The sequence below is a fragment of the Peromyscus leucopus genome, chromosome 2 (genome assembly GCF_004664715.2).
Source record: "Peromyscus leucopus breed LL Stock chromosome 2, UCI_PerLeu_2.1, whole genome shotgun sequence".
Classification (NCBI taxonomy): Eukaryota; Metazoa; Chordata; class Mammalia; order Rodentia; family Cricetidae; genus Peromyscus; species Peromyscus leucopus.
In genome coordinates, this window is record NC_051064.1 from 72446376 (window position 1) to 72474088 (window position 27713).

Genomic DNA, 27713 nt, shown 5'->3' on the forward strand with positions numbered 1-27713 from the left:
TTACATAAAGTGTATCTTTTATTAAAAAATTTAAAAGCACACAGAATTGTACTATGTATCCTTATTAGAAAACAAATGTAAATTTATGTAAATGAAAGGCAGACATAGACTTCCAGACAGCAGTTATGAATCCCTGGAGAGAGAGTGGGGGATGGGAGAGTGGGGCTAAGCTCTATCTTAGTTTTTTTTTATTTTCAAAGAAGCAGATGCAAATATGGTGAAATATTAATAATTATTAAATAAGCTGATTAAGCCTAGTAGAAATATTATTTTCACTTCTCTTCTTAATTAAAAATAAATATAAACATATATATATATATATACTTTGCAATTCCAAAGCAAGCATCAGGCTTCCTCCCCGAACCAGGCTAAGCAGATATACGTAAAACATGATGGGAAAAATGTACACACAAACATATGTGTGTATATGAGCATACACGTATACTTACATGTACACCTATGTATGTGAATAGGTACAAATTAAACAATAAACTTTATTACTTTAATTGAAAAATAATATTGGCTTGATCATAAACATCTTTGGTTCTGAGGGTCATAACTCTAACAGCTCTAACCCTTTTCTATGACTCAGTCACGGACCAAATCTAGAGAAGACGGCTAGGGTAGAGAGAGGAGGGCGGAACATTCATTCCCTGGATCCTGGGGGCTGCTTCAGTGTAGGGCTGGAAAGACATGACCTGAAGTTTTTCACAAAGGCTAAAGGAGGCCCAGTAAAGTCTGGTGAGCACAGCAGAGCAGGAGTCAGGAGGCTGGGTGCCACTCCTAAGGGCTGGATAAGGCTAGGCATCCCCCTGGCTTTCTACACAGCAGGAACTCCACCAGGGCTAAAGGACCTCACTACAGAAATGCCTCGGGCTGGCTTCATTGTCTTTTTCATTGGAAAGTTTTGGCTGTTTCAAATAATCAATGATATTATGCTGAATCTGCATCTTTGTATATTTAATTCTCACCAAATTCTACCTCAGTATTTTGTCTGTTCATATCAAACCTTTCCTGGACACTGAATGATTCTCTGAGTCTTTTTTTATGTGGCTGGGGGATTCTGAAGAGGTATCAGGTCATGCAGTTTGCAGAGGGCACTTGTGGGTGTTGGAGAGCAGGTGAAAACAGTTTCTGAATGTAGAGAACCACACACAGCTCCCCCTCCCTCCTCCAAACATCAGGGATACTTTATTTTTGCACACTAAAGTGGAATATTTCAACTTATACATGATCTTCTTTACACATGACCTTCCTTAAGTTCTGTAAGGGTACTGGTATGTGTCTGTGCATGTGTGCATGTATGCGTGTGCACGTGTGTGTGTGTGTGTGTGTGTGTGTGCGCGCGTGTGTGCGCACGCACGTGTGTGCACGTATGTGTCCACATGCTGTGAGTGGAGCATAAGTGGAGCACATGAGTGCATAGTGTGGAAACTCACTGAATTTTTAACAAATTAGCATTTGTCTTAGGTAGTCTAAGTGTCCAGTTAGAAAAATAATGTGCTCACTTACATATGTGTGGTGATAATTAATCATTGTTAAGTTGACAGGGTTTGCAGTCTCTAGGAGACACACATCTGGCTGTTTCTGTGAATTTCGAGGCAGATTCAGCTAGGGACTTGAGTCTCATCCTGAATGTGGGCAGCACTACACTATAGAATCCCAGACTGAATGAATGGAAAAAAGGAGGAAGTAAGATGAGCACCAGCATCCATCTCTCTACTTCTGGACTGTGGACCCAGTGTGACCAGGCCCCCCATACTCCTTCTGCTGTGCCTTCCAGCTGAGGGGAGCTGTAGCCTTTAAGCCAAAGCAAATCTTTCCCTTCAGTTGTGTCCATCAGGTACTCTGTCACAGCAATGAAAAATATAATTATTACATATTTGCCAGAAAGTCCCCAGGGGCTGGTTAACCCTCAAAAGTGCCATAATTTAGTTTTAAACTCCCTGGATTGGCCACTTCCTATTTACATACCAGTTGACTTATCAATAACCATTGTCTATTATTTGTTTTCATTTTGCTACATTTTACTTTTTTTTTTATTGAAGTGCCCTCTTGTCTTTAGTGAATGGCTTTCTGAGCACAGCTTGATAGAGACTGCAATTAGGAACAAATCAAACTATAGTGCAAAGGTCAGGTACCTCTGCCCAGAGGACAGTCTATGAAAAATAAACATGGAGTCATTCTTGACTTAGAGTCTGAGAGGGGAGAGCATTTGCTTAGTTCCCACTCAGATGGCATGTGCCTTTTCTAGAATGCTCCAGTTGATTTAACCTAAGGTTCACTTGCCCCACATCTGAGCACAACACTCACACTGCTGGTCCCCTTACCCTCCAGCACTGAGTTCATGGTACCTCATTCTATTTGACCATACACCGTAACTTGACCTTACAATGCAACTCCTCTTCCTGTACCTATAGAGGAGACCAAAGAGGAGGTTGACATAGCTGCTCTTCTTCGTTATTTTTGTTTCCCTGTGTTCCACTCACACATCAAAACAGCTGCGTTTTATTCTTATCCTTTTAAATCTGTTCTAGCCTTTCTCTGAAAAACGTTGTTCTTCTCTTTTCCTTTAGAGAAACTCATATTTTACTCCATCCTTTCACACAGCACTGGCAGGACTCGCCTTCCTTACTGAAGCATACCTCCCAGGGGCTCATACATCAATTCAAATGATTTGTTAAAGTCTGTCTTCCACAATGGTGTAGAACTCTCAAGCCTGATGAGGCTAGGGGAACTGAGTGGCCTCTCAGGTCAGGAAAGACTGTTGATGTCTGTTGCCCAGAAGCTCCCCTCTTTTTCAGGATCCTCATTGTCTGTCAAAAACTTTTTGGGGGACTTCAAAACCATACTAAAAATGGACTGAGGTGTTTGAAGCAGGGAATGCCACATGTACATCCAAGGAGATGGCAGCAGCTACTCCCTAGGTAAGAGACAGCATCACCTTGGGCATTACAGGCTGGTGGAGTATCATTCTGCAAGGCAGCATGGAGTCCCTATGATCCTCTGAGATGACAAGAAGACAGATATTCCTGGTGGTATCAGTTTCATCATGACACATGAGGCCTTCCTCTGCTTGAGACCTTCCAGAACTCTATCTGGAATCTCAGCTCACAAATTTCATCTTCTGAGATGAAGGAAACACCAGGGAGACACAAACCCCATCTCCCACTCTTTCAGATGCAGACCCTGAGTTTCAGGGAGAGGAAAAGGGGCTCATGGTCAAACAGTGAACTAGTGGTTAGGCTGGGGCAACTCAAACCCTTCTAGTACCCATGTGGGTATCTGTCCACATACTATGTTCCTTCCTTGTGATCCATCTGAAGGAGACTTCACTTTTTAAGCCAAGGAGCTGTATCTTTCCAAAGGACAGAAGAGGAGTACACTAATTCATACACTTAGTTTCAGTTGTCCTAACATTTCTTTTTGCCCATGTTTGGACAGATGAAGTACTATATGGTAGACAACATTTTTCTACTTAAAGGTCAAGAGCAACTATTCAGTCTGAACTACTATATAAGAAGATGGACAGCACGTTTTGAAGTGGAAAAGTTTTTGTATCCACGTACTGGAATTTATCCACCACCACTGATACGGTGGAGTTGACCTGTAAGTAAGACAGCAAGAACTGAGAGAGATTCTGGTAGATGTTCTCGGTTTGAATTCTAGACTGGCACACTGTTACCAGTGTCTGCTTCTTGACTTTGGTATTGATGAGGAGCTTCAACGTCAGGTCCACAGAATGATTTGAGCACTGCACAACGAATTGCAGTTGACAAATGATGAAGTACCAGCCTGGGAACTGGACTACCAGGCTCCCATCCTGGTATCCGACTCCATGGATGGCACCATCTTGGTTCCATGACAGTTTGGTATTGTTGAGGTTTTTTGACACTGGAAGATAGAAGAAGAATTATTGCTCACATGTTAGGTACAGTTGGAAAACTGTTTTTCAAGGTTCCCAGTCAGCAGCCCTGTTTTCTAGAACACTGATTGCTGTCCCAAACATTTAAACATCTTCTGAAATACTCTTTCCAGAGTATTCTTTTATAGTTCATTGTTTCTACTTAGTAATGATGAAGTACCAGCCTGGGAACTGGACTACCAGGCTCCTGTCATGGTATCTGACTCCATGGATCGCACCATCTTGGTTCCATGGCAGTTTGGTATTGTTGAGATATTTTGACACCAGAAAGGCACAAGAAGAAAACCATCTGTATTTTGTTTGTTTGTTTGTTTCATGCTCAAAGCTAAGTTGAGCTTAAAGGTTGGAGTGCATACAGTATTACACTGGAAAAGGAAAGACCTTGCAGGAGAGTTTTCTAATGGAAGACAGCACCTATAGATGATTTTCTCTTAATTATTATCTATCACATCATATGGTTGTTAATATTTTCTTTTTACCCCCATTCAGTGCCTATGTGTATATGTATATATGTGTTTGTATTAGACCCATGAATTATGCAGGTACAGGTACATGCATGTACCTGTGTATATTTAGCCCAGAGGACAACCTTGTGTATCAGTCTTTACACATCATCTACCTTGTTTCTGTTTTTTTTTCTAAAGGTTTATTTTTATTTATGTGTATGTATATGAGTATATGCAGTGTGTGTGTGTGTGTGTGTGTGTGTGTGTGTGTGTGTGTGTGTATGTGTATGTGTGAGTTTATGGAGGCCAGAAGAGGGTATAAGATACCTTGGAGATGGAACTCAAAATAGGCAGTTTTGAGACACCTAATGTGAATGCTGGGAACCAAACTTGGATCTTCTGGAAGAACAACAAGTGTTCTTAACTGCTGAGCCATCTCTCTATCCCCTTAACTTGTGTTTTTGAGACAGAGACTTTCACTGGCCAGAATCTTGCCAGGTAGACTAGGCTGGTCAGCCAGTGTGCTCCAGGGATCCCCCTGTTCCTGCCTTAGCAGCAATCACATGGCAAGCATGAGGAACCATACTTGGCTTTTAAAAACTAGGTTGCAGCAATTGCTTTACCTCTCAAGCCATTTCTTTGGCTCCTTTCTCTTTTAGATCATACCTACCTGGACTGTATTTTGCAACAAGATCTATGCTATTGTGTAATTTGTCATGAATGAGCATTTAGTGTTGATTACTATTTCGACAGGCATTGCAGATGCAAAGCTGTGATATTTAATACTGTTCAATTTCAGTATTGAGTAGTTCAGGATAATCTCTGTTAACTTTTGCATTTAAGATAAAACCAAGGTATGTTATGTGCATGCATGAAAATGTCAACAATGAAACCCATTGTCACAAGCAATTGACATCTGCTAATAAGAATGAGATACACCCTTTAACATGGTCTGCAGTTTTGGATGTCCCCTTTCCTTAAAGGGCAGTCAAGCTTCCTTGGATGGGCCTCTGGCATGCACAATGAGGGGCCTGCTACCTAGGGCTATTAGAAAGGCAGAGAATTAACAGAACTTCTAAGCTAAAATGTTTGTATGAAAGCCAGTTCTCTGAGTCCTAACAAATGAAAATTAGCGCTGACTGGTAAAGGTGCTCCCAGAACCAGGAAGCTGGCACACTGCTTTTAATTGATTCAATGCTTTCTCTTCAAACCTTGTTGCAATTCAATGGACACAGACACGAAGTAATCTAACTGCAAAATGGGATTTATTTGAATAAGCAAAATGGCTGTTTAGAGAATCTTGGCCATCTCTTCCATAGCTCATTCTTTCATGCTCTAAGTGCCTCTTATTGTTTCGTTTACAAGGGACTCTTCTTACCTGAAGCACACTGCAACATGCAAATAGGCCCTCTGCCAGCGAGCTCATTAAGCTGTCAATCTGGGGACCAGGCAATTTTGTAGTTCCCCTGTGAGTAACTTGGTAGAGGTAGAGATGGAGGCCTTCTTTCTTTGCATTAGGGGAAAGACTTGGCCCGAATGAGGAGACAGGGGCACAGCAGGGGATTGGGGGAGAAGGGAGAGGTAATGGAGGTGAGGGACAAAAGTGTCTTTAAAGGCCAGGTAGGAAACACAAAGGGGTGAAAGCAGTGATTCCCACCTGCTTAGGGAGCGTTTGCTCCCAATACAATCCCTACACAGCTTTTCTCGAGCTCATGGCTTATTTATTTATTTATTTATTTATTTATTTATTTATTTATTTATTCATTTATTTATTTAAGTGTGACACTTAATTGTGCCACTTCTAAACCCACAACTAAACTTTTTTTTTTTTTCAGCAGATGGGGTAGCTTTGGAGAGAAACACTCTCATCTTCTTCCTCTAAGACATTCAAATTCAATTTATGGAAAGTATGATGTCGGCTAAGAGCACATGTGCAGGTCATGTTTAGCCGGAGAACTCTAACTGGGTCTTTTGGATTAGAAATTGGTACAGGACATGGCTTTCATGGGGTTAGATCTTTCTGGCATTGGGTACTGACCTTGGAGGTAAGCCCAAGACTTCTTGAAATGATGTCTTTTCACGGTACATAAGAGGTCATCTGAGCAATTTCCTAAAAACAAGATCAGGCGTGAATCATCATGTATACCTCTGGGGACTACAGACAACCAGATCTTTTTTCTGTGACCCTCTTAGACTGCTGTTTATGGTTCTGCTTCTGTTTGTGGGGTTAAATTAAAACAACAATAGCAACAACAACCCCAGACTTTTGTTTTCATTTTGCTATTAAAAGGCTTAGGATTTTCACATTTCCGAAGTTTATTTTTTATTTATTACTGCTCCTGGGCTGTTATAGAAGGCAGTAGAAGTTACACACATACAATCTGAGTTCCCATAGTGTACTGGGCACCATTCCTGACAGTCCGCATGAAAGGGGTTATTGAGTACCTCTACTAGCTGGAGAGAGTCTGGGAATCTCATGTCCTTCAGTCTCAACACTGGTCTCCCTAGCAGCAACGCTGATGGAGCTATGCTGCCCAGCATGCCGTGTGGACACTAGACTCTGTGCTTTGACCCGCATCAGCTGATCTGATTCTCAGACTAAGCCAGGATCAACTTTGCTGAAGACACTCAAGTCTCAGTAAGCATGTGAAAATGTGAGAATTCCCTACATCTGCCTCATTCCAGAGGATGGAATTTCTTCTATAGGCCATCCTGCCAGACAACAAAGACAAAAACATCCCACTCAATTTTAAGAGGACGGAGCATTAGCAAAATCTTAGCAGGAAGCCTTCCACCTGGAGCTTGTTTGGCAGAGGCAAACACAGTATTACTGTCGCTGTAGCATTTGAGAATAAAAATATTCTTTGTATCTTCACCAAGGACGAGAGCTCTTTCTTATTATAACAAGCTATTTTGTATGGTGAGAACCAACTTATACATTACCCTGTAATGACTCATGAATTCAATTTATTTGGAGTAAATCTCTTCTCTTCTTTGGACCTTGGCTCCCCTATCTATACACTGGAAGCTTTCCAACCTGAGGTTGATGTCTTTTTGATGATGTCACCAGAGATGAGCACTCAGTCCATCCATTAGAAATGAACAGGCGTAAGCTCATGCACTAGGGGCAGTGCCCTGCTGTGCTTACTCTCTGAATAGTATAAGCACCCTACCTATATCCCATTGCTTTCTCCACCCAAATTTGAGAAAGTCCCTGGGGCCTGAGAGTGGTTCAAAGTTGAGTGAAGGGTTCCCTCTGCTGTCTGAGCAAGTTCATTACTAGAAGAACCCCCAGCAAAGTGGGGACAGTATTCATCCCTAGCTGCTCTTGACCTGCAAAGAGCTTCTTGACCTACTCTCTGGATCTTATCCTATGCTCATCATCTAAGCAGTGTTCTTGTGAGGTCTGATGCTGCCCCACACATACTCATAGGGTGTGTATAATCAGAACCTTGATCCCAAAGTGTGATATTTTAATGGACTGTGACTACATTTGACTCCCTGTTGTTCAGTTTCATCTGAAAACAGAGAGATGCGAATTTGGCTCCCTTTGCTGGTAGTCACTCCTTGATTTCTGTTACCTACAGCTCCTACCGGTGGTATTCATGACATCTTGGGTTCTGACTTCTCCTGATCTCTCTACTCTCAGCCCATACCATCCCTCACCCCCTTTTACTCTATGTCCTAATAGTAATCAATGTCACTGTCACTACCATCATTATAACTAGTGTTGACTATTTTTTTGTGGTACTTTGCTGAACATGCTACATGTAGCCATGATTTCATTTCATTTTCACAACTGTCCTGTGAGAGACAGTTTATAGTTATTTCTATCATGTATGTAAGAAACCCTAGGCTTTGAAAGGTTAACTGGCTTGTTCTGAGCCATGCAGCTAGTTGCTGGTAGGGTGGTGATTAAAACTCAGCCAATGAGACTCTAATGCCCAAACAGATTTTTCCCCCACCTACTGAAGTTTGGAGACTTGCAGCTCCCCTAAACAACCACATGGACATGCTTCCACCTGAATACCTCCCACACCAGCTCCCTGGGACTCCTTCCTCCATCAAGTCAGTTATCCTTTGATGGACTAAAGAGCAGAGAGACTGCTCTTTAGTCCCTCCTACTGCTCAGCCATGAAAGTGCTTCATAAGCATTTGTTGAATGGAGTCATCTAATCCATCTCTCTTATTTCCTTCAGTAGGGGCTAACTCAGTACTCAGAGCATCAGTGTAGTGAATAGGGATGCTTGGCTTGCCCTACTCCCCACAGGAAGAACACTGGCCTCACTCTCACAGATTCTGCCAAAGTTGGTTGGGAAAGTAGGACTCACGCCCTTGATCAGAGCCAGGATGTTACATAAAATAGACTCTATCTCTCTTGTCCAAAGGCCCCTTTGTATCAGGTGGCTTGTGGTGACATCTGCAAGAGCTGAGCATCTACAAACAGATGGTGGCAGAAGTACAAGCCCAGGCTTGCCTCTCATACATTCAGTCTTTTTTTCTTCTGTTTTTCCCCTTTGGTCTTCACGTGTATAGTGGGGTAACCTCAGCTGTAATTCTGAGAAACCCAACGATGGAAAAAAGCAATCTTATTTTGAAGCAGTTGCATTTCCTGAAGTCAAATGGCAGGTATAATTTTAGTTTTTCTTAAAGAATCAATTAGATGGGTTCATGCTAAAGGAAAAACATGGGCTTCTCCTTCTAAGAATGCCATTGCTGGAAATGCTTCAAGGAGGGGGCTGGTTTTTGAGAGAGTGGCACTACTGAGCTTGAGGAAGACCCTAGAGGCAACATCTCTGTTCTTTCACATCTGGAGATGTTTTCAAAGAGTAACAAATGCTTGGTGGGGCCCCAACACTAAGGGTCTCAGTGGTTTCTAAAGATCAAAAGCCCTTAGACTATGGCTAACACCGCTCCGACCCCCTTTCTCCAACATGGTGGTGGGCAGACCTACACCAAGGACATCCAAATTATAATGCAAGTCACAGAGATGGAAGCTTGAATATTTGTCGAGTCAGTGCTGACCAAGGAGTGGGTGGGATGCTTTGGAAGTCACAGGGCTCTTATGACCTGGACAATATTGTGTGGGGTACCAGCCATGTAGCTCAAGTCTCATCAGCTTGCAAATCTGTGATAAGACAGTCTATTGTGGATATGAAGACTTCTAGAGGGGATTTCATGCAGTAGGAACCTTGCAGTTGCCCCAGAGCTTTGAGAATTGGGTACCTAGACTGTGAACTGTATCTCTGCTCTCTGTTTTTTCCAGGGAATATAGTCTGGAGGGCTTAGTTTGAGAAATGGAATATGAGAACTGTCTGGAGATGGAGGCTAAATTGCTGCATTGGGTCTTGGTATTCTGGGAGTTTCTCTTTTAGATTTTAGTGTTCCTATCTAGATGGAGAGCACTGTAGACTGAAGTCTGGAAATTCCTTTCTAGATGATTCTAGCAGACTATATCTGCACTGTCAGTACTGATGTACTCTGCATTGCCAGTACTGATGTGGGGGGTGGCAGGGTTGGAAGCTGGGGCTGGGAAGTCAGTCCTAGTTCCATTTTTTTTTTTTTTGCTTTTATGTGCCTGCTGCTCTAAGTCTAGGTAGGAGGAGACTATATCTGTACATGTTCAGATTTTTCAGAGACCCAGGGCACAGAAGAGAAAAATTTCACCTTGGTGGCAATCTAAGTTGGGAACATCCTGCTTCGGTAAGAATTCGTATGGCTTTTGAAACAGAAGCTGCCTACAAGAGCAGGTATCCAAACTTGGCAAACATATGACTTCCATGCTCCCAGTGTTGCCCCCATTGCAGGCTTTGTCCTACGTCACAGAGTGAGTTAGTGACAGAGCCAGGACAAGAGTCTAAAACTCCAGATTCCTTGGCAGGTCATTCTGTCTTCAGATCTTTGCAGATTCTGTACATTTTTCTGAGCATCAAAGTTTTCAGATAGATGGAGTCCTTGTTTTATTGACAAGCTCTGGCTTCTAGAAGGATGGGGGACTATTCTTTCGCTTAGGAAAACTGGAGAGAAAGATGTGTCAATGGTATTCCAGTGTCTAGTTTCCCGGAGAGGAGGAGAGAGAAGGGGGTGGGGCGGGGATTGAGATTGCTGAAGGTGATCGAAAGGATCAGGCACTAGATGGTAAGGACTGTGACAAACTTAAAATTGGACCCCCTCCTTGAGATTTTATAATGTTGGACCCAAAGGGTCATGGGAATGGCGGTTTGGATTTTATTAGTGGGAAGGTTGAGCCCGGAGATGCTGGGTTTCGAGACCCCACAGCCGGTAAAAGAGCAGCAGAATTCAGAACTGTTTTCCTTACTCCTAGTGCTTCACTCTGTCCCTAGATCTTAGTCTTCCTGTGGAGCAGTGAGTGTTAAATGAAGGAAGAAAGGATTCTGTAGTGATTTCACACACTGCCACCAAAGTCTCTGGACACAGCTGGAGGGAGGTGCTGGGAAAGCAGCCCCAGAGCCTTCCTGATCCTGCAGGGTGGGAGAATGTCAGAAGATAACTTCAAGTCTATGTTTGGAACTGGGTCAAGTCAAAGGTTGGGGCAACTGGGCTTTCTGGGCAGATGACGTGTGATCTAAATGCTATCAACTTTGGCTCTGCAGAACCTCTCCAGTAAGGCCCGTGAGGGGCAGATGGTGCTTCTCAGAGAGCATGTGGCTCTAGTGAAGGCTTTGGATCCATCATCTCCTCTCCTGGAACTTCAGCTACTGTACTACCCAAGTGAGGACAATAACAATCAACACAGATATGCAGCTGATGGGACACACATAAAGATTACAGATGTCAAATAACCAGCCCAACATGTGACTATCGGAGCCACTGCAAATGTGAGGTCCATTCTCTTCTTGTCTCTTTTTCTTGTTATCTTGGCACAGCTCTGTGACACAGCATGGCACAGAGGATTGACTAAGGAGATGATCATTAAAATGAAACCCATGGTATTACCTGTCGGACTAGACTTTCTTGATCTCTACACAATTGTTTGAGGCTCTCTGATACTTTTGGGGACGGATGAAGACTTCTTGGAAATATTTTAATCTTTGAGGAAATGAAAAGGCCTATATTTTAGTTTCATCTCCCTTGGACAACACCCAGGGAAGTCCCAACAGCGACATCTAGAGGAGTCTCCACTCTCAGCAGCATTTGGGACCAAAGGGAGCCCTTAATCTGGTGGGGGCAGGTTGGAGGGGAAGAGGTGGGTCATTTCACAGGCCTTCAAATCTAACCATTTCCTTGATGCCATCAGGCAAGAACATTTATGATGCAGACGTAAAGAGCAAGTAAGTAGCCATTTGCAAAAGAACAGATGGGTGACTCTGGAGTCACGACAGTACTTGGGATACCCCAGATAAATAGCATGCCTATTGTTGAACACAATGAAAACAGTGGATAAAAATGGCTTGAAACCAAGTTGGAATTCACATAACTCCTATGAAGGCTTTTGGGAGCTGGAAGCCTTTTAAGTCCCGATCTGTTGTGGTTTGTTAGGTAAGTATATTTGACTCTAGGAGTACTTTTTTGGAGTTAATATCTATTAAAGGCAGGTTGAACTGACATTGTTGGGGGTGGGGTGGGGTGGTCATTAAGAAACACCTTAAAGTTCTTCTAACATTCTAACTAACCTTTATAATGCCCTCGCTTATTTGTAATGCGGAAGTACAGAAGCATGCTCATGAAGTTAGGCTTTGGCTCAGACACAGAAGCCTGAATCCCACCCTGGTTACTTACTAGCTGTATGGTTTAGCACAAATGTGTAGGCCTCTTTGAACTGTTCTTTCTTCTTCAAGGTGAAGATAATATCTACCTCAACAGCTGGCCAGAGGATTAAACGAAATAAGGTACAACACTGAGCCTGCTGTATACCACACAAACAATAGCAAAAAAATCGATGTCCCTTCTCTGTTCTGGGGCCTGGGCTACCTGGTTGGCAGAGATTCAAGACCACAGATGTTGTGTCTGGGGGCTTGAACTGAATATAAAAAGGAACCAGTTTGAGGTCTAGGACTATCTGCCCTTCTTCTGCTTCCTCTCCCTTCCTCCCCCTTCCCCCTCCCCCGTTTCTTAAAGTGTTTGGATAGTAGGGAAAGGAGACATAGCCTCTGGAGTTAGAGACTGGCAGATTGTATCTGCCAATTCTAGTATCAAACCTTAGCCTATTCATCTTCCTTGTGTTCTCTCCTTTCCTTTGCTCTGCCTCTCTTCCCTTCCCTCCTCATTCTTTCTGGGTGTGAGGATTCAGAATGGTGGCCTTAGAATCCTAGAGAGCCTCTCCACAACTCCATTGCTCTTCAGTCTGAAGGGCTCACTTCCTAGATATTTTCAACACAAAGATTTCTGATTCCTGTTAGCTCTGCCTTGAGAAAGAGAAAGTGGGCTTAAGAGTGGGTTTTAGTGAGTGTGTTCAGAGCAAACGGAGGAACAAATCGGTTCCTTGTGGCCAGTGAAGTAACCAGCTGGAAAGCAATTTACCGCTGCCCTCAGCTGGCCCCACCTCGCCCAGGAGAGCATCCTACACTGGCCAAGGGGACGGAAGAGAAAGTGGGAAACCAAGAGGAACTCACTGAGACAGGCATCCTGGATGCAGCTCTACTCCTCAGACTGAGCGTGGTTATTCTCCTGAGGGAAGGGGTTGTGAGGAAGAGGAAGGCAGCCTCTCTTTACGCCATCTCTGTCATTAGTGCTGCTTCCACACGGCACCTGGTCACAGACTGGGTCAGTGGAATACTGGAGAGAAACTAGTCTCCTTGGCTGTTCAGTTTCCTCACCCTCAGTATTTCTTTATTATAGGGCCCACCTCATTTAGTGTCTTGTGATGCCCATATTCTCCTTTTAGTTGCAGAGGATGAGGAGGGCAGCTTGCCAAAATATGTAAAAAAAAATCAACATAATGAAATGATCAGAGAATTCTAGGATAGCTGTTCAATTCACAGATTTTTATATCAGAAGCAAAATCCATTCATCCTGGACTTCAGCCATATGGTTCAGCCCTGAGATAAACACTCAGAAGTAGGAAATGCAAGACTCTGGAAGGAACACAGAGGTGCTTCACATTTCAAGACTGGACTGTAAGAATTCCAGGTTCCAGTCTAGTTCTTTGTCTTTGGTATCCATTTTCAGCTGGAGGCAGAACTCAAGCCAGGCTGGATAGTGAGCAGAGGGGACCCAGAACCTGCATTTAATGTCTAAGTTTCCTTTGGGTTTCCAGTACCTGTGGGTACCATGAGCCACATAGCATTTACAGGGAAAAACATCTTTTTCTACTGACAACCCATAGTCTACTGAATCAACCCAGGTCACATGACCTTCTCAACCATGCCCAGAAGCCACAGTAGCCCTCTCTGTTCCAGAACTTAGGGATAGAGTATGCTAGCCTTTGAGAAGTTTCTAGTGGCTGAAATAGCTTCTGCCTTAAGAGAAAGAGCCTCGGAGATCTCTACCACCTGCCGGGAGACATTGTGCTGTACTCTGCTGCCATGCTCGCTTTTGGTTATGTCTCAAATCTCTCTGCAGGTATGGCTATACACAGAGGCAAGGTTCTGTTGGGACTCCTGGAAAATCCAGGGGAAGGGGCTGCAATCTGAGATGTAAACAAATAAGCCTAGAGTATGAGCAATATAAGAGATCCAAAATTCTGTGGAAGCAGAACAAGAACAAGAAATGATGAGGAGTTGTGGGAATCTTGGTATATGGAGGAGGTAGGGTTATTTCATGGAACATGGGAGAGCAAGGACCAGATGGGTGCTCTCAGGGTCAATCAAGCAGCACAATGAAGGTATATTTTTGGTTCCATTTCATGTTCAGGATGGGCTCCCTGCAGGAGGCAAGTTACCTCTGTGTGCTAGAGGAGAGGTTAAAACCCAGTGAGAAGAATACGGGGAAGGCTTGCCTCCTGGGATCTCTGCTTGTCCATGGATCCAAATGAACCCCCAGAATGACCCACAAGTCTCAGGCACAGTGGAGTGAGTGCGGGCTGGCAGCTGGCTGGGGCCTATTTTCTGGCCAGGAATAGCAAGTTACCATTACCAGCACAGGCGTGGTTTTCTGTGGTTTCCCTGTAGCTAAGGATATCCTGTGCTGGGCTGCTCCGGCCTGTGTGCAGCGCCTGCATTCCAGGCTCTGGCTGCTGCTGGTTTTCTGGAGGTGGCAGATTTACAACAGCTGTCATGGCTGAGGGCTCCCCATCCTTGTGGCTTCTGTCCTGTGACAAACCTCATGCCACCCCTGGGATTTCCTCCCAGGAATTTCTGGAAGGTAGGTCTGCCCGGCCTGGGATGTCTTGAAACAGTGCCCTCCTTTCCCCAGTCTCCTTCTTTCCTTTTCAAAGAGGGCAACTTGCTTCTTGTTTAGGGTTAAGACCAGCTTGTTAGTGACAGACATTGTAGCTTCATAGTTTCTTCAGACAAGTGTCAGGCTGTTACTTTCTCTCTTTGTATACAGGACAAGAGAATTCTAGTCTCAGGAAGTGCTATTTGTGTGTGTATGTGTGTGTGTGTGTGTGTGTGTGTGTGTGTGTGCGCGTGTGTGTGTATTCATGTGTGTAGAGGCCGGAGGGCAAAGCTAGATGTCTTTTTCAATTGCTGGCTATCTTATTTTTTAAGATAAGGTCTATCACTGAACCTGGAACCTTCCAGTTTGGCCAGACTGGCTGGCCAGTGAGCCCCGGAGATCTTCCTGTCTCTGCCTTCTCAATGCTGGGATTATAAGTCTACATAAATGCTCTTGGCTTTTTCTGTGGCTGATGGGGTCTGACACAGGTTTTCACACTGTACAATAGGTGCTTTACTTACAAGTCTGTGCAGTGAGCATTCTTCCCAGCCCCAATTTCAAGTCCATTTAGAATATTTAGGAGTGATGTTCGGAGAGGAGAAAAGAATTTCTTAAAGAGACCTAGCCTGCTGGTGTGAGGACCCAGGTTTTGCCTTCAGATATTACTTTCTCTTTCATCCTGCTACTGTGTTCACAGTATGCAGAGCTAAGGCAGGTGTAGGCGAGCATTAAACGTGGGAGTCGTGGGCAGCACACAGCAGGCTGCTAGCTCCTCAAAGCTGAAGCACATTATGTAAGGGCAACAGAGGGAACCTCTGATTCTCACATTTGCCACACTGTTGCCTCCTGCCTAAGCCCTGACAAGTCACTCTGACTTCTCAGATCTCAGTAACTACAAATGGGAATGTTAGTGGGAATATGCCCCATCCCTCCAAGCCTGTACTGCTAGCTCTTGGGGCTGGTACTCAGACCAACCCAAAGGAAGTAGGGAAAGGGGTGGGTGGGGTATTATCAGCATTGACAAACAGAATCTGCTTATAGAAACACTGAATCAGAAGCTACGTTTTTTATTGTTGTTAGTTTTTGTTCTGATATTCCGAGTCATGAGCTAGGTAAGGAGGGAACCCATATCCACGGTCCAATCCATGGTCCCCCAAATTTGGGACTTCATGAACTAAAGACATTTCTCCCTCAAATGAAAAGCTGGGGAGCAACATGGAGAAGGCAGATTTTATTTTGCTTCTTATGGTCATTAAAATAAGACAAGTGACAGAGTAAGCAATCTAGCATCTTTCTATATTAATTTCTTACCGTGAAGGGAGGGGTATTTTCACCAAAACAGAGGAGGGTGGGCGTGCCTAGATAGAGTGTTTACACCTTAAGTGTAACTGACTAGTTGGCAAGAGGACAAGTTTGCTCTTTATTTCCTATTCATGTGATCTGGTGCTAACTATAAGCCGCTAGTTAGAGTGGACTTGGAAACCTATGACTGGAGTGTCCACCAACAGGAAAGCACAGCTCTTCCCTGTGGCTGGGGTCCTGATGCCTTGACACTATGTCCATGGGACGTGGCTACTGCCCCTCATCAAATGAAAACTTCCAGTTTGACTGATAAATATCTAAGTGGAGGTGGTGGTAGGCCAATGAAAGCACAGACTGGAGGAATTACATTCAATCAATGCTGATTGTTCCTTGCAAGGCTCCATGGGAATACGTGCAACATGTTAGCAGGATGTCTAACTCCAAAACCTATACTGCCTGTACCACAAGAGTCCGCTGTTCTGGTCTATAAATCCAACCACTGCTCAGCCTGTAAATAAGTTCTAGGAGGATGCAATCATGCCTGTAAAATTGTGTGTTGTTTGGCTGTCCTAATCATGGCAAACCGCAGGACTGATTTCAGCCAAGATGAGAAGGCCTGCAAAACCTGGAATACTTACAATCTGGATCTTTGTGGACAATATCTGTGGCCACTATACTTTACCTTGCTCCTTGATTACATAACTGGTTATCTACATAGGCAGAGGAAATGAGACCACATTCTAGGGGCTAAGTGAATTTGGCCAATATTGAGACATTGTCCACCAAGGCAAGGTTATTTGTCTTCAAAGTTTCAGGAGGCCTCTCCATCCAGGGCTCCTTGCTCATTTTAAGTCTCCAGTAGGAGGTACTGAAGGGAAGAAACTACAAGGGCAATGCTCTTGGTGTAAGGAACCGTATCACTTTCCCTGTGTCCTCTGGTCCCAAGGATGCCCAGCATCTCTATCCTGATGTCCCTGAAGGCCTACCTACCTATCCCATCTTCTTCCCTTTCCTCATTTAGTTCTGTGGTTAGCCAGCTGTGCTTGCTACCCAAGTTCTGAAAATTGTGGGTGGGACTTAAGTGAGGGTTGATGTTTTGAATGTAAAGACACGGAATCAGAGTCAAGGACATTTTGGTTTAGCCCATATGATATTGAGCAAAACACTTTGTCTCTTTCTAAGTCTGATTTTTTTCCTTCTCTGAGCCTTGACAACATGAGTTAGATGATCTTGAGTTTAATCTTCAGTGTTAACTGAACTCTGCATAGGGACTAGTAGGGGAAACATGTTACTCAATAGCTTCTGTTACTGGTAATGTAGAGGGAATGAGCCTGTTTTCACAGGTCTTCCACTTCATTAGATATTTTGGCTATTTCCAGTTATTTGACTATTTCTATATGCCGGTTGTTACACCAAGAAATTATGATTGGTTCTTCTAAAACCACAGTGAGGTAAGCACTGTGATTCCTGCTTAAGGGATGTGTAACTGAGACTTCCAGTTGGGAAGTGGAGTCATATTGAAATTTGTTTAATTTATGGTTTCCAGCTCTAAATACAAGGTTGCCTTGCGTCCCTGCCAGGGCCCGCAGCATGGCTACACTGATGGTGAGTGTTGCTAGTGAGAGTGTTACAGGCAGATGGGAGGTTTGTGTGGATGAGCACAGTGATCAGGAGCTACCCAGATGAGTCAGACACATCAGCTCAGCCCTATCAGTCCCCACCTCCATCTGCACCACTGCCGTTGAGGACAGTCACGGCATTTCTGGTTGATTAGTAGGCACTACATCTTGTGCTATCATCTGCATGATTCATTACACATATATTCCTACATCTGAGATCTTACCTCCTCTAAGGGGAACCTTGTCAGCTGTTCTGGGAGTGGAGTCCTGGAAGAAAAGAGAGAAGAGCAGGGTCACCACTCACATCTCACCAATGGACAAGATGTGTCGTCCAGGGAGACACAGTGAGTTCATGGAACTCAGGACTACAGTTGGAACTTCCACCTCCCAGTCAAGAGCCAGCTTTCCTCCCCTCCACACGTGCTACTGGTTTTTCCCACTTAAGTCAACGTAAGATAAATGAAATGAATAAATGACGTACTTTTTTTTCTTTCCATATTTGGTTCATCTGTAAGTGTTGTAAACGTACATGGAAGATACCTTTCCACCTCGATTGTTGTTGGAAATTGTGAATTAGTTAGTGCGTATATTCCAAAGATTTGATGATATTGTAAAGAAACTGGTTCTGGCCGGGCGGTGGTGGCGCACGCCTTTAATCCCAGCACTCGGGAGGCAGAGGCAGGTGGATCTCTGTGAGTTTGAGGCCAGCCTGGACTACCAAGTGAGTTCCAGGAAAGGCACAAAGCTACACAGAGAAACCCTGTCTCGAAAAAAACCAAAAAAAAAAAAAAAAAAAAAAAAAAAAGAAACTGGTTCTTTGACCTCATGGATTTTGACCTCATGGATTTATTGCAAGTTTATACCCAGATATAATTAGCAACTGTTTATAAATATGTGGCACAAGCAGTGTATTTATCTATTTTTACATTTACATTATATTACATATGATGCTTTCTATAATAAACACAAATGTCTACATAGACTTTGATGTAAATGAGTAAGAGGTTGATGGAAACACTGTCTCCAGGAAGTTGCCATTGACTCCATCTGGATTTTGTAGTGTTCTGTGCAAGCTCTGATGACTATCTGGAGGTACCATTGTAATTTATGACCCTAAGAGCTCTGTCATTCTCCTTCTGTGGACACATTATTAGCTGAGAAATAGGATTCTTCTCTAGCCCAAGGGGTGGAGCTCAGCCCAGGAGGCCTTATGAATACAAGCCTTGGTGTTGCACTAATCTGGACAGAGTCTATGCATGTGGCCTCAGCTTTTCAGGGGAAGGCATCCTTTGGAAGATCCTTTCCCCTCTGTTTGTTTTCTGATTGTGTTGTTTTCTTCCCCTGAGAGTTCTTAATGTGGGTAATAATGCTTTATATCTGTGATTACATGATTACCCATGTGCTTCTTAGGAAAACCTGACATCACAAAATTCCCCTTTATGTTACCTCTGTGAGACAACAGCCAGTCCTTCAATATTTATTAAGCAGCTGACTTAATGCCAAGCATGACTTTCAATTGGCATGGAGCACAAACACACGAACGAAAGTATTTCCATTTAGATGAAGCCTAATATGACTGAATGCACCAAGTGCCCTGTATCCAACTAGATACCTAGAGTGAATAGTAAAAGAGGAAACACTAGCAGAGCCATTCCAGTGGCAGAAAATCATTCATTCAGCTTTGGGTGACCTGTGGTGTACACTGTGTCACTCACTGCAAGATATGTTATGGACCTAGTTTACTAAAAACAGCCATTTAAGAACTACTAATATATATGGAATCATAATGGTGAGTTGTGGCATGAGCTGTGAATGGACCAGAGTGCTTAAAGACAGAATTTCTGGAGCTTTACTGCTGAGGATCTTGAGCTGTAAATTCCCATTCAGCAGGTTTGGGTAGAGCATGGCTTGCCTTTATTTCTCACAAGCTCTCAGGTGATGCTGATATTCCTGGTCTTCAGAACAGCTTTGAGCATCAAGAGTATAAGCCCTGTATCTGGGAGGAGGACCATTTGTATGGGATGGGGGTGCAGTCTTGGAAGGGAGAGCCTTGCTTTTGCCTGTTATCCAAGAGTTCTTTCTTTCCCTTTAGGGAGAGAGATGCTAAAAATATTGGCATGGGGTCCTGTAGCTTCATCCTTTCCCCAGGGTCTGGGGAATTCAGGACAGAAGTGTGACTGTTTCTATGTTGAAGAACACAGGGTCTCTACAGTTTCCTCTAGTTACCTATAGTAGACTGTGATTCCAGAGTCAAAGTGAGAGACAAGCCCAAACATCTTTCAGACCAAGTTGATTTTGTAAGGAAGGATACCAAGATATTCTAGTCAAGGGCCAATTCTGGGCTAAAATTCTTAGGTAAATTTCCACTGGCCAAGGATAGAGCAGTTCGTTGTTTGTCCTCCTCATTCTATAAGCAGCCCTTGCATTTGAGGATGGAGAAGCAAAGCCTAAGGAAATGATGACTGCTTGCATTTACCAGACATGGTGATGACTGTTAAGATTTGTCAGAGATTGTTTAGACCCCAGGCACTATGCTGAGGTGCCATCTGTAAACTGTTTTAATAAACCGTCCCCAGGAATTTGAGACCTTGGCTGGTAGAAATGAGAACTCTGTTGTTCAGTGACTTGGCTTTGAGTAAGGTAGGACACAGACTTAACCTAGATGCAAACAAATGGGTCCCCCCAGGCTGTCATCTCAGCTCCATAGAGTACCTCAGGAAAAACAATCACCATGGTTACCAAGCCCTGATACATTTCCACAACATACTTCCTCTTTTCTTTTAGCCTCCGTGGACATCGGGTTGGGCATTCCAACAATACTAGGGTTCTTTCTGTATGATGGAAAGTATGATCATGCTTAGTCTGTTCCCAGGGGAAGTGACCCCCATCTCAATCATTAGCCTAGAACTGTTTTCTTCTCTCCTTTAATTACTGTGATTAGAGGGCCAATGATTTCTACTCTGGGCTGTTGGAGTCATACCAAGATGGAAATTATTAGCAATTGTTTGAAAACAGTAGCTATTCGAGAGGGACTGCTTTGAGCCTTATAATGTGTTTAATTTCTCATAATTCCCTGAAAGGTCTATTTGCTTTCAGAGCAATGATGTGTAAGTGCCTTTGGTTCCCAAATTTACTTTTCAAACAAAATCTTCTGTTACTGAAAATGATCAAAGGCAACTAAAGTGTGGAATATTCTAGAGATAATTCCATAGCCCCTTCCTTTCTGGCTTTTACTGTCTTCTAAGATGGTCTCTGGCTCCATTGAGATCTCTATTATCATTAAGCTAAGATGATCAAACATTTAATGTAGGTTACTCTGGGAGCCAAATCCTTTCTGGGCTTTATTGTATTGATCTTTACTGGATTCCAAGAATCAGGAATTGTCTGAGACACAGAGAAGTGACTTAAGGATTGCAAAAGACCTTAGAGATGAGAAACTTGGTCATACTGGCTGTGAAGGCCAACACTCCGCAACATTGTCTCTCTGGATAAAGGCAGACAAAACAGCAGCATGCTCTCCCAAAACCCAACAGGAGACTGAATGACAGTCATAGAAGACCCCCAGGGAAAGTATTTTTACTGGGAACTTGTGCTTTGGCAGGTCTGAGATTTAGAACACAATGGCTTAAACATCATTTCTCACACTTGCAAGGTCTTACCATCCTGTGAAATATTCATGAAAATAGGGATTCTGATTCAGGGAGTCTGGGTAGTCTCTGAGGTGTCATGTAGTTCTAGCCAGTCTTCTATCAATGTCAGCATGTCTGGGCCATGGGATACTTTTTGAGCATCACTGGCTTCAGGACAGGACACAATAGGCAAATATGATACTTATGGTCTTGAAAGGTGGCTCCAGGGAGCTGGACTCAAATATGATATTAGGAAATCTGAAGATGGAATTAGCACTTTGTCCTTTTGGCTTCATCTATCAATGTATTTTGTCTAGTCCCACTTCCTGCTTTGTCTTTGTCTGCTCTGGAGGATGACCATTGTTCACACTACAGTAACTCTCAGTCTCAATCCAGTTTGTCTTCCTCTGAACCATGCCTCAACTCATTGTCTGGCTTGCTGGGTTCCACCTCCACCTGCTTCCATCCTGCTAATGGAGAGCTCATCTTTATAGGACACAGCGAGTGAGTGGAAGGAATGACAGCATCTAATAATCTTCCATCATCAGTCCTCAGGATGGTAAAAGATTCAGATGAGGATCATCAAGAAATGCCAGACTGCTGGATGGAAGACATTCATGTCTTCAAAATGTTACCCCACACATTGGGTTTTTACGAGGAAGAGTGTTTCACAAACCAGATTGTTGCTAGCTGTCCCCTTAATGAAGTGACTAAACACATAACCAAATATAACCAGACATATGTCCCTAGATATGCTATAATAATACCAAGCATGGATAAACCTCAGGCATTCCCAGAATGTAAATTGTTCTACTACAGAATCAGCATGTCTTTTGCAGAATAGTCTACATCACAAAACCAATGCTTGAGGGTAGGTGTAATGATTAGCTCAGGGCTTCTCAAATTTTATTGATTTTACAGATGTTCTGCATTATTAAAATGCAGGTTTGACTCAGTAGCTCTGGGGTGGGGCTAGGAAGTCTTAATCTCTCTCTCTTTGTGTGTGTGTTCGTGTGTATTATGTGTGTGGATATGTGTGTCTGTGCATATTGATGGGTCTGAGTGTGGATATGTATATGCAATGATGCTCTTGTGATGGCTGAAGGGCAACCTTGGGGATCAATGCTCAGCTTTTGCCATATTTGTCTCTTTGTTGGTCACTACTATGTTTACTACCTACTAGCTGGCTGAGAATACTGTCATTCTCCTGTTTCTACCCCCTGTCCTGTTCTCGGAGCCATGGATTTATAGTTGTGCACCTGGACTTTGGACATTCAAATTTAGGTCCTGATGCTTGGTAGCAAGGGATTTAACCACGGAGCAATCTCTTAAGCCAAATCTGTACTTCTGACAAGCTCTCAGGACGATTTATTTATGGGTTTGCTTGTTTGTTTTATTGTATTTTTCTTGTGTTATTGGAGATTGAACCCAAGCCTTGCCTATACCAGGCAAGCGCCCTAGCACTGAATTACATCCCCGAGCCTTTAAACACTTTTATTTTAAGACAAGGTCTCATTAAGTTGCCGAAGATGGTTTGGAATTTGTGATCTTCTTGCTTTAGCTTTGGGAATAGCTAGGATCACAGGAATGTGATGTGCAACCATGTAGGGCTAACCACTAAATCACAATGTTTTAGATTAAAACATATGTAGTTATCACACATAAGGCAGTGTGTGAGCCTAGTTTGGATACTAGACTCCCAAATAACAATAAAACAAAACAGCCACAGAGGACGTGGGGAAATGAAACATGAACTGTATTTGATTGCATGTTATTAGGCAATATTGCTGAGTTAACATGAACTTTCTTGGCTCTAGTAACTGTGTTGTAGTGGATTAGGATGGATAACAGAATCTGAGTGAGTGAAGTCACACTGCCTACAACTTGCTTACATATACTTACAGAGGCAGCATGAATGTGATGGATACTTGATCAGTTTAGGTGGAAGGTTATATGGGTTTTATTGTACTAGTTTTGGACATTTTCTAAATTTTCTCAGGTTCAGCTTACATTTTAGTTACTGCATATAGTTCCCCCCTATCTTAAGCAGAGGCCACCCACTCTTTGTTTGGTCAAGAGCATTCTGCCTGAAGCTCAAGGTCATCGGTTTCATTTTCTCAGGTTGGGAGAGTTCCCAGAATGGATCCTACATGTCCATGTGAGTCTTCCCTTCAAAGCCCTGCATAAGACTTGATTCTTAGAAAATTCTCAGCTATCAGGAAAAATTTAATTAATTAAACATTCTTAAATAGAATGAAAGCCAGTTGCAGGGAGTCCCGTAAGAAAAGGGAAGTGTCCCAGGGCATTTTCAATTCACTTCTACTATTTGAGTTTGAAAAGCAAGCTGCCTCCCAAACAGCCCCAGTCCTATACTACGTTTATTAACAACCAGTGTACTAAAGTCAGTAAGTCAGCACTCTACTTCACTCTTGACCCAGACTCCTCCCCCCATCTCTCTCTCAAGAGAAAGGTAGACTTATCTGTTTTCTCTTTCTAGAAATGGTGTATAATATGTGAAAAATCAAACAACCAGAGACCTGGCTATACCACGCTGGACTGTATGTGTGTTCTTACATTGGCCTGGATAAGCCCAGCCTCCTGGTTTGGGGTCCAGAGCCTTTATTAAAATGTAAACACCTATCTGTAAAGTGCCTGGGAAGCCGGTGCCATCACGGATTCCGCTTTCCCAGGGTAGATAAGAGAAGCTCTATTGTGTTTTTTCCTTTTTCTCTGCTCTGTGTAAAGCTCATCTTAACTCTGTAGTCTTTTCCAGGTTATGGGAAACGTATCCATACACTTGAATTACAAGATTTTTCTTTCCCTTTTCCATAATGATGTAAAGCCATATGCCTTTGATGATAGACTTTCCTTTCTTCAAGATGGTACCATATCTGTGGAGGCTGATAGACACTTACTCAAGTAAAAAAATACACATTTTATTCCCATTTCTAGGGCTTTATTGACAATCGGTTTGTAAAAATGCACAAAGGGCAAAAGGTCCTAGAGGGAAAGGTAACAGCCTTCTACAAAGCACAGATAAATCACGAAGCATTGGAAAAACAGAATAAGATATGACTCCACAGTGGCACAAAGCAGACTTCTACATATAGACGTGGAATGATCTCCAGGATACACCACTAAATGAATGGAATGGAGTAAATAATGACATGAATGTGCTATGTACTTGTAGATACTCAGATTTATGTAAGAGCACACAGGAATTTGCTCATGGTAGCCATTTCAGCAAAGAGAGGTTGCTGCTAGGAGAAACATTGAATTTCTTTTCCCTTATTTGTTGGTTAGTTTTCCCAAGCAAAGTAAATGTATTTCATAGTAAGTTTTTATTTTTTTTTTTGCTAAATGTAAATAAGCATACAGATATTGCAGGAGGCTTCAAGGACATCATGAGAATACTGTAGAAATTGTGCAAGGGCCGGGACTTTGCTAAAGGTTTTGGCTAAAGCTATATGCCCAGTGTCTGCAACAGTGTTCTCTGCAAAGCAGATGCTCAATAAATATTAAGATTGATGCATCCACTTCCCCTTTGTCTCCCCTGTGGAGCTTTCACTTGGAGTTGTCTGGTCCTCTAGCCAAATCTCAGGGATGACATGGTTAACTGCCCCGTCCGTCTCTCTTCTCATACTCTGCCATTGTCCTGGGGGAGGTCTCTCCTTTCACCTCCTCCACTGCCTGAAAACCATTCCTCTTTCTCACTCTGACCAGACACTAGTTTCCGTGATGTTTTTCTTCAGTCTGCTGGGGAAACACTCCTTCACAGGAGGTCTCAAAGTGGTCCTATGTATGTCAGTAAAGTGATTCTATTCCCACAGTTCCCCACCCAGTCCCAGTGGTACACAGAGTGCTATGTGGCCATAGCCCATTCCATGTTTAATGCTAGGATCTGAGTCTGAGCTCTTAGGACCCTCTCTTTGGTTTCTTCAACAGATTCCCTCCCCCCCAGCTTCTTCAGTTGCCAAGTCCACCTGTTTCCAACAGTCCTCGTCCTTCCTACAGGATATATCCCTGATAACTGAGGCCAGGGGACTCACATTTCCCTAGTTCTCACCATAGTTAATGCCTGAGAGCGTACTAGAAACAATATGCACAAAGCGTCAGATTCTCTATATCATGGCTATTAAAATGGAGAGCCCTACCCTGGGAGCAGGTACCCAACATTTAGGAAATCACAGAGCACCAAAGCATAGACTAAGACTGTGAAGTGCATCTTTCCCTACTTAGGCATGGAGGTAAGTCAAATAGATGCACCAGAGGATGAATCTCAGAGAAAAATGGGAACCAAGGCTCTCTACTCTTCTGCCACCATCAATGCAAGCAAAGGGAGCAGCATGCTCATGGAGCAATCAAAAGCAACCAAGCAGTCACCACTGTACCACTTCCTCAGAGTGGGTTGACTTCAAGCCCTGTCCCCTGCCTGGGCTTCACTTTCTGCATGTGCAGAAACAGTGCAGAACAAGGCCTGTCCAGCTTTCCTAGGAGGAATCATTTCAACAACAGATTGGAATGGCATGACAACTCTCCAGGAGTTCACTCTGGTTCTACACAGCACCATCATCACCCCTCCCCATTTTGGTTTCTCCCTCACACCCAGCAGTTCTACCTGTATCCTTCAATTGAAAACTTCTTAAGACCACTCTGATCTATCTTATCTGGCCATTGCTTTAAAACAACACATTTCTGGCATACTGCAAATCACAGTGACAGAAAGTGGAGAATGTGGACAGAAGAAAAGGTACCCAAACCTTTGTCTAAGAGAGTCATTCTTAGCAGATGTAGAGAGTTCATTAAATGATGAGTCCCACCAGCTTTGACAGCCAAATCAAATGTGAATAACTCCCTTACACTCTCATGGAAGAAGGAGCTTCAAAGCTTCCTTTAAATGTCAATACTTGATGACATTTGTAATGCCCTTGCTCCCTCTCAGCAATTAGTAAGTTGCAGAGCCTGTGGTCCAAGACAAAGAAGGAAAACTAGACAAAAAAATCTGGGAGATTATAATGGGATGACGAGTGAGAACTATGAAATAATAACAGATGCATTCATACTTGGCTAGGGTGTTGCATATGTGGGTATAATTCATACAGTACCCAAATCATCATGACTGGATCTCACCCCAAGCCTGTGAGTCATGATGCTGACGGTACAGTATTTTCTAGATGGTGAGTAACAGTTGGTTTTCTCTCAATGCTAATTTTCTATTTTCTACATTTTGGCTTTCTCCTTCAATTCCTCTGTCTTCCCCTCTTCCTCCATTTCAAACAAAGTAAATCTCCAAAGACAGTGTGGTCCTGCTTGTTGGGTGTGCATCTCAGAGGGTGCAGGTGAAAAAACATTGCTCTTTTCTGTTCCTCGGCTCTGTTTCTTTCAACACCCTGGGCTCTTCAAAGCCAGTGGCTTGTGAGGAAGCTTTCGATTTCTTCTGTAGGTTTTAACACTGAAGTACCCAGAGTTCTGGGGGAGCCTTGGCTTCTCTTGCTTTTTTTTTTTTTTTTTAATACCACAGTCTCTGAAACTTAGCTAAAACACAAACAACTAAAAACAAACAACAAACAAAACCAACAGCAACAACCAACTCTTGGCAATAGAGAGGCTTCAGAAGTCCTGGGAGCATGGATAGGGGACATAATCCTAGAACTAGGCTGAGCACCTTGCCGAGATGACTTCTCTCTATATACCGTGAAGCTCTCCCTCAGCTAGGCTTAATCATCGTTTCTCAAGGCCAATAGTTCCTCTCTGCTCTTTTGGCTCAACTAGGTCTGGAAATTTTTGAGCTCATGTCCAATTACATTCCTCTAAATTAGCACAGGGAGTCCATTTCTATCTCTTTTCCCCTCTCTGACATCTGTATATATGCACAGTTTTATTTATTTGCATTTTTTACATTTTTTGCTCCCAGTTTATCTATTCATTAGCCCCCAGAGCTGTTCCTCTAGGGGAACACAGATTATAAATTAAGAAAAGAGAAACAAAGAAAAGAAGTTTACTCACCTTCTTCTGGACTACCAGGACCAGAATGATCGCCATCGCCACAACGAGGCACACCAGTGCGACGGTGCTGAGGTAGAAGTAGCTGTGGCTTGTGGTTCTCCAGGGCCTCATGCTTCTCCAGGGGCTGGCCACCAAGTCGGGTGGCATCTGCATGGCTGGGTCAGGGGAAGGGGCCCCACGGCTGCCTGCTTGCTGCAGCCCTGGCTCCATGCTTTATATACTCTGCCCCACATCACACCTTATCTCTCCTCATCTGATTCGATTCTGCCCTCAGCTCTGTTCCAAAAAGGATTTTCCCCCTGCATCCTGGATCATGTGACTTGGAAAAAAGCCTTCACCAGTTGCCGGATGAAGAAACTCTTCTCTGGGGGCGTGAAGCGAAGGGTGACTGGAAGGGTGGGGGAGAGGTTCATTTTTCATCGCCCGGGATTAATTTGAGTGCAGAGAAATTGTAGCGAGAGATGATGGCTGATGTCAGAGGGCGGTAGGAAGGAGATAGTTCCGCATG

General features: G+C 43.4%; 1 protein-coding gene across 1 annotated transcript; it reads right to left on the reverse strand.

Annotated features, from left to right (window-relative positions):
* Tnfsf8 (TNF superfamily member 8) lies at positions 1-27713 on the reverse strand. Its single transcript, XM_028892644.2, has 4 exons — positions 27206-27713; positions 17795-17837; positions 6410-6481; positions 1-3894 (listed from the first exon to the last, which is right to left on the reverse strand). Exons 1-4 carry the CDS (start codon positions 27413-27415, stop codon positions 3500-3502), a joined length of 720 nt encoding a protein of 239 aa, XP_028748477.1. The 5' UTR covers positions 27416-27713; the 3' UTR covers positions 1-3499.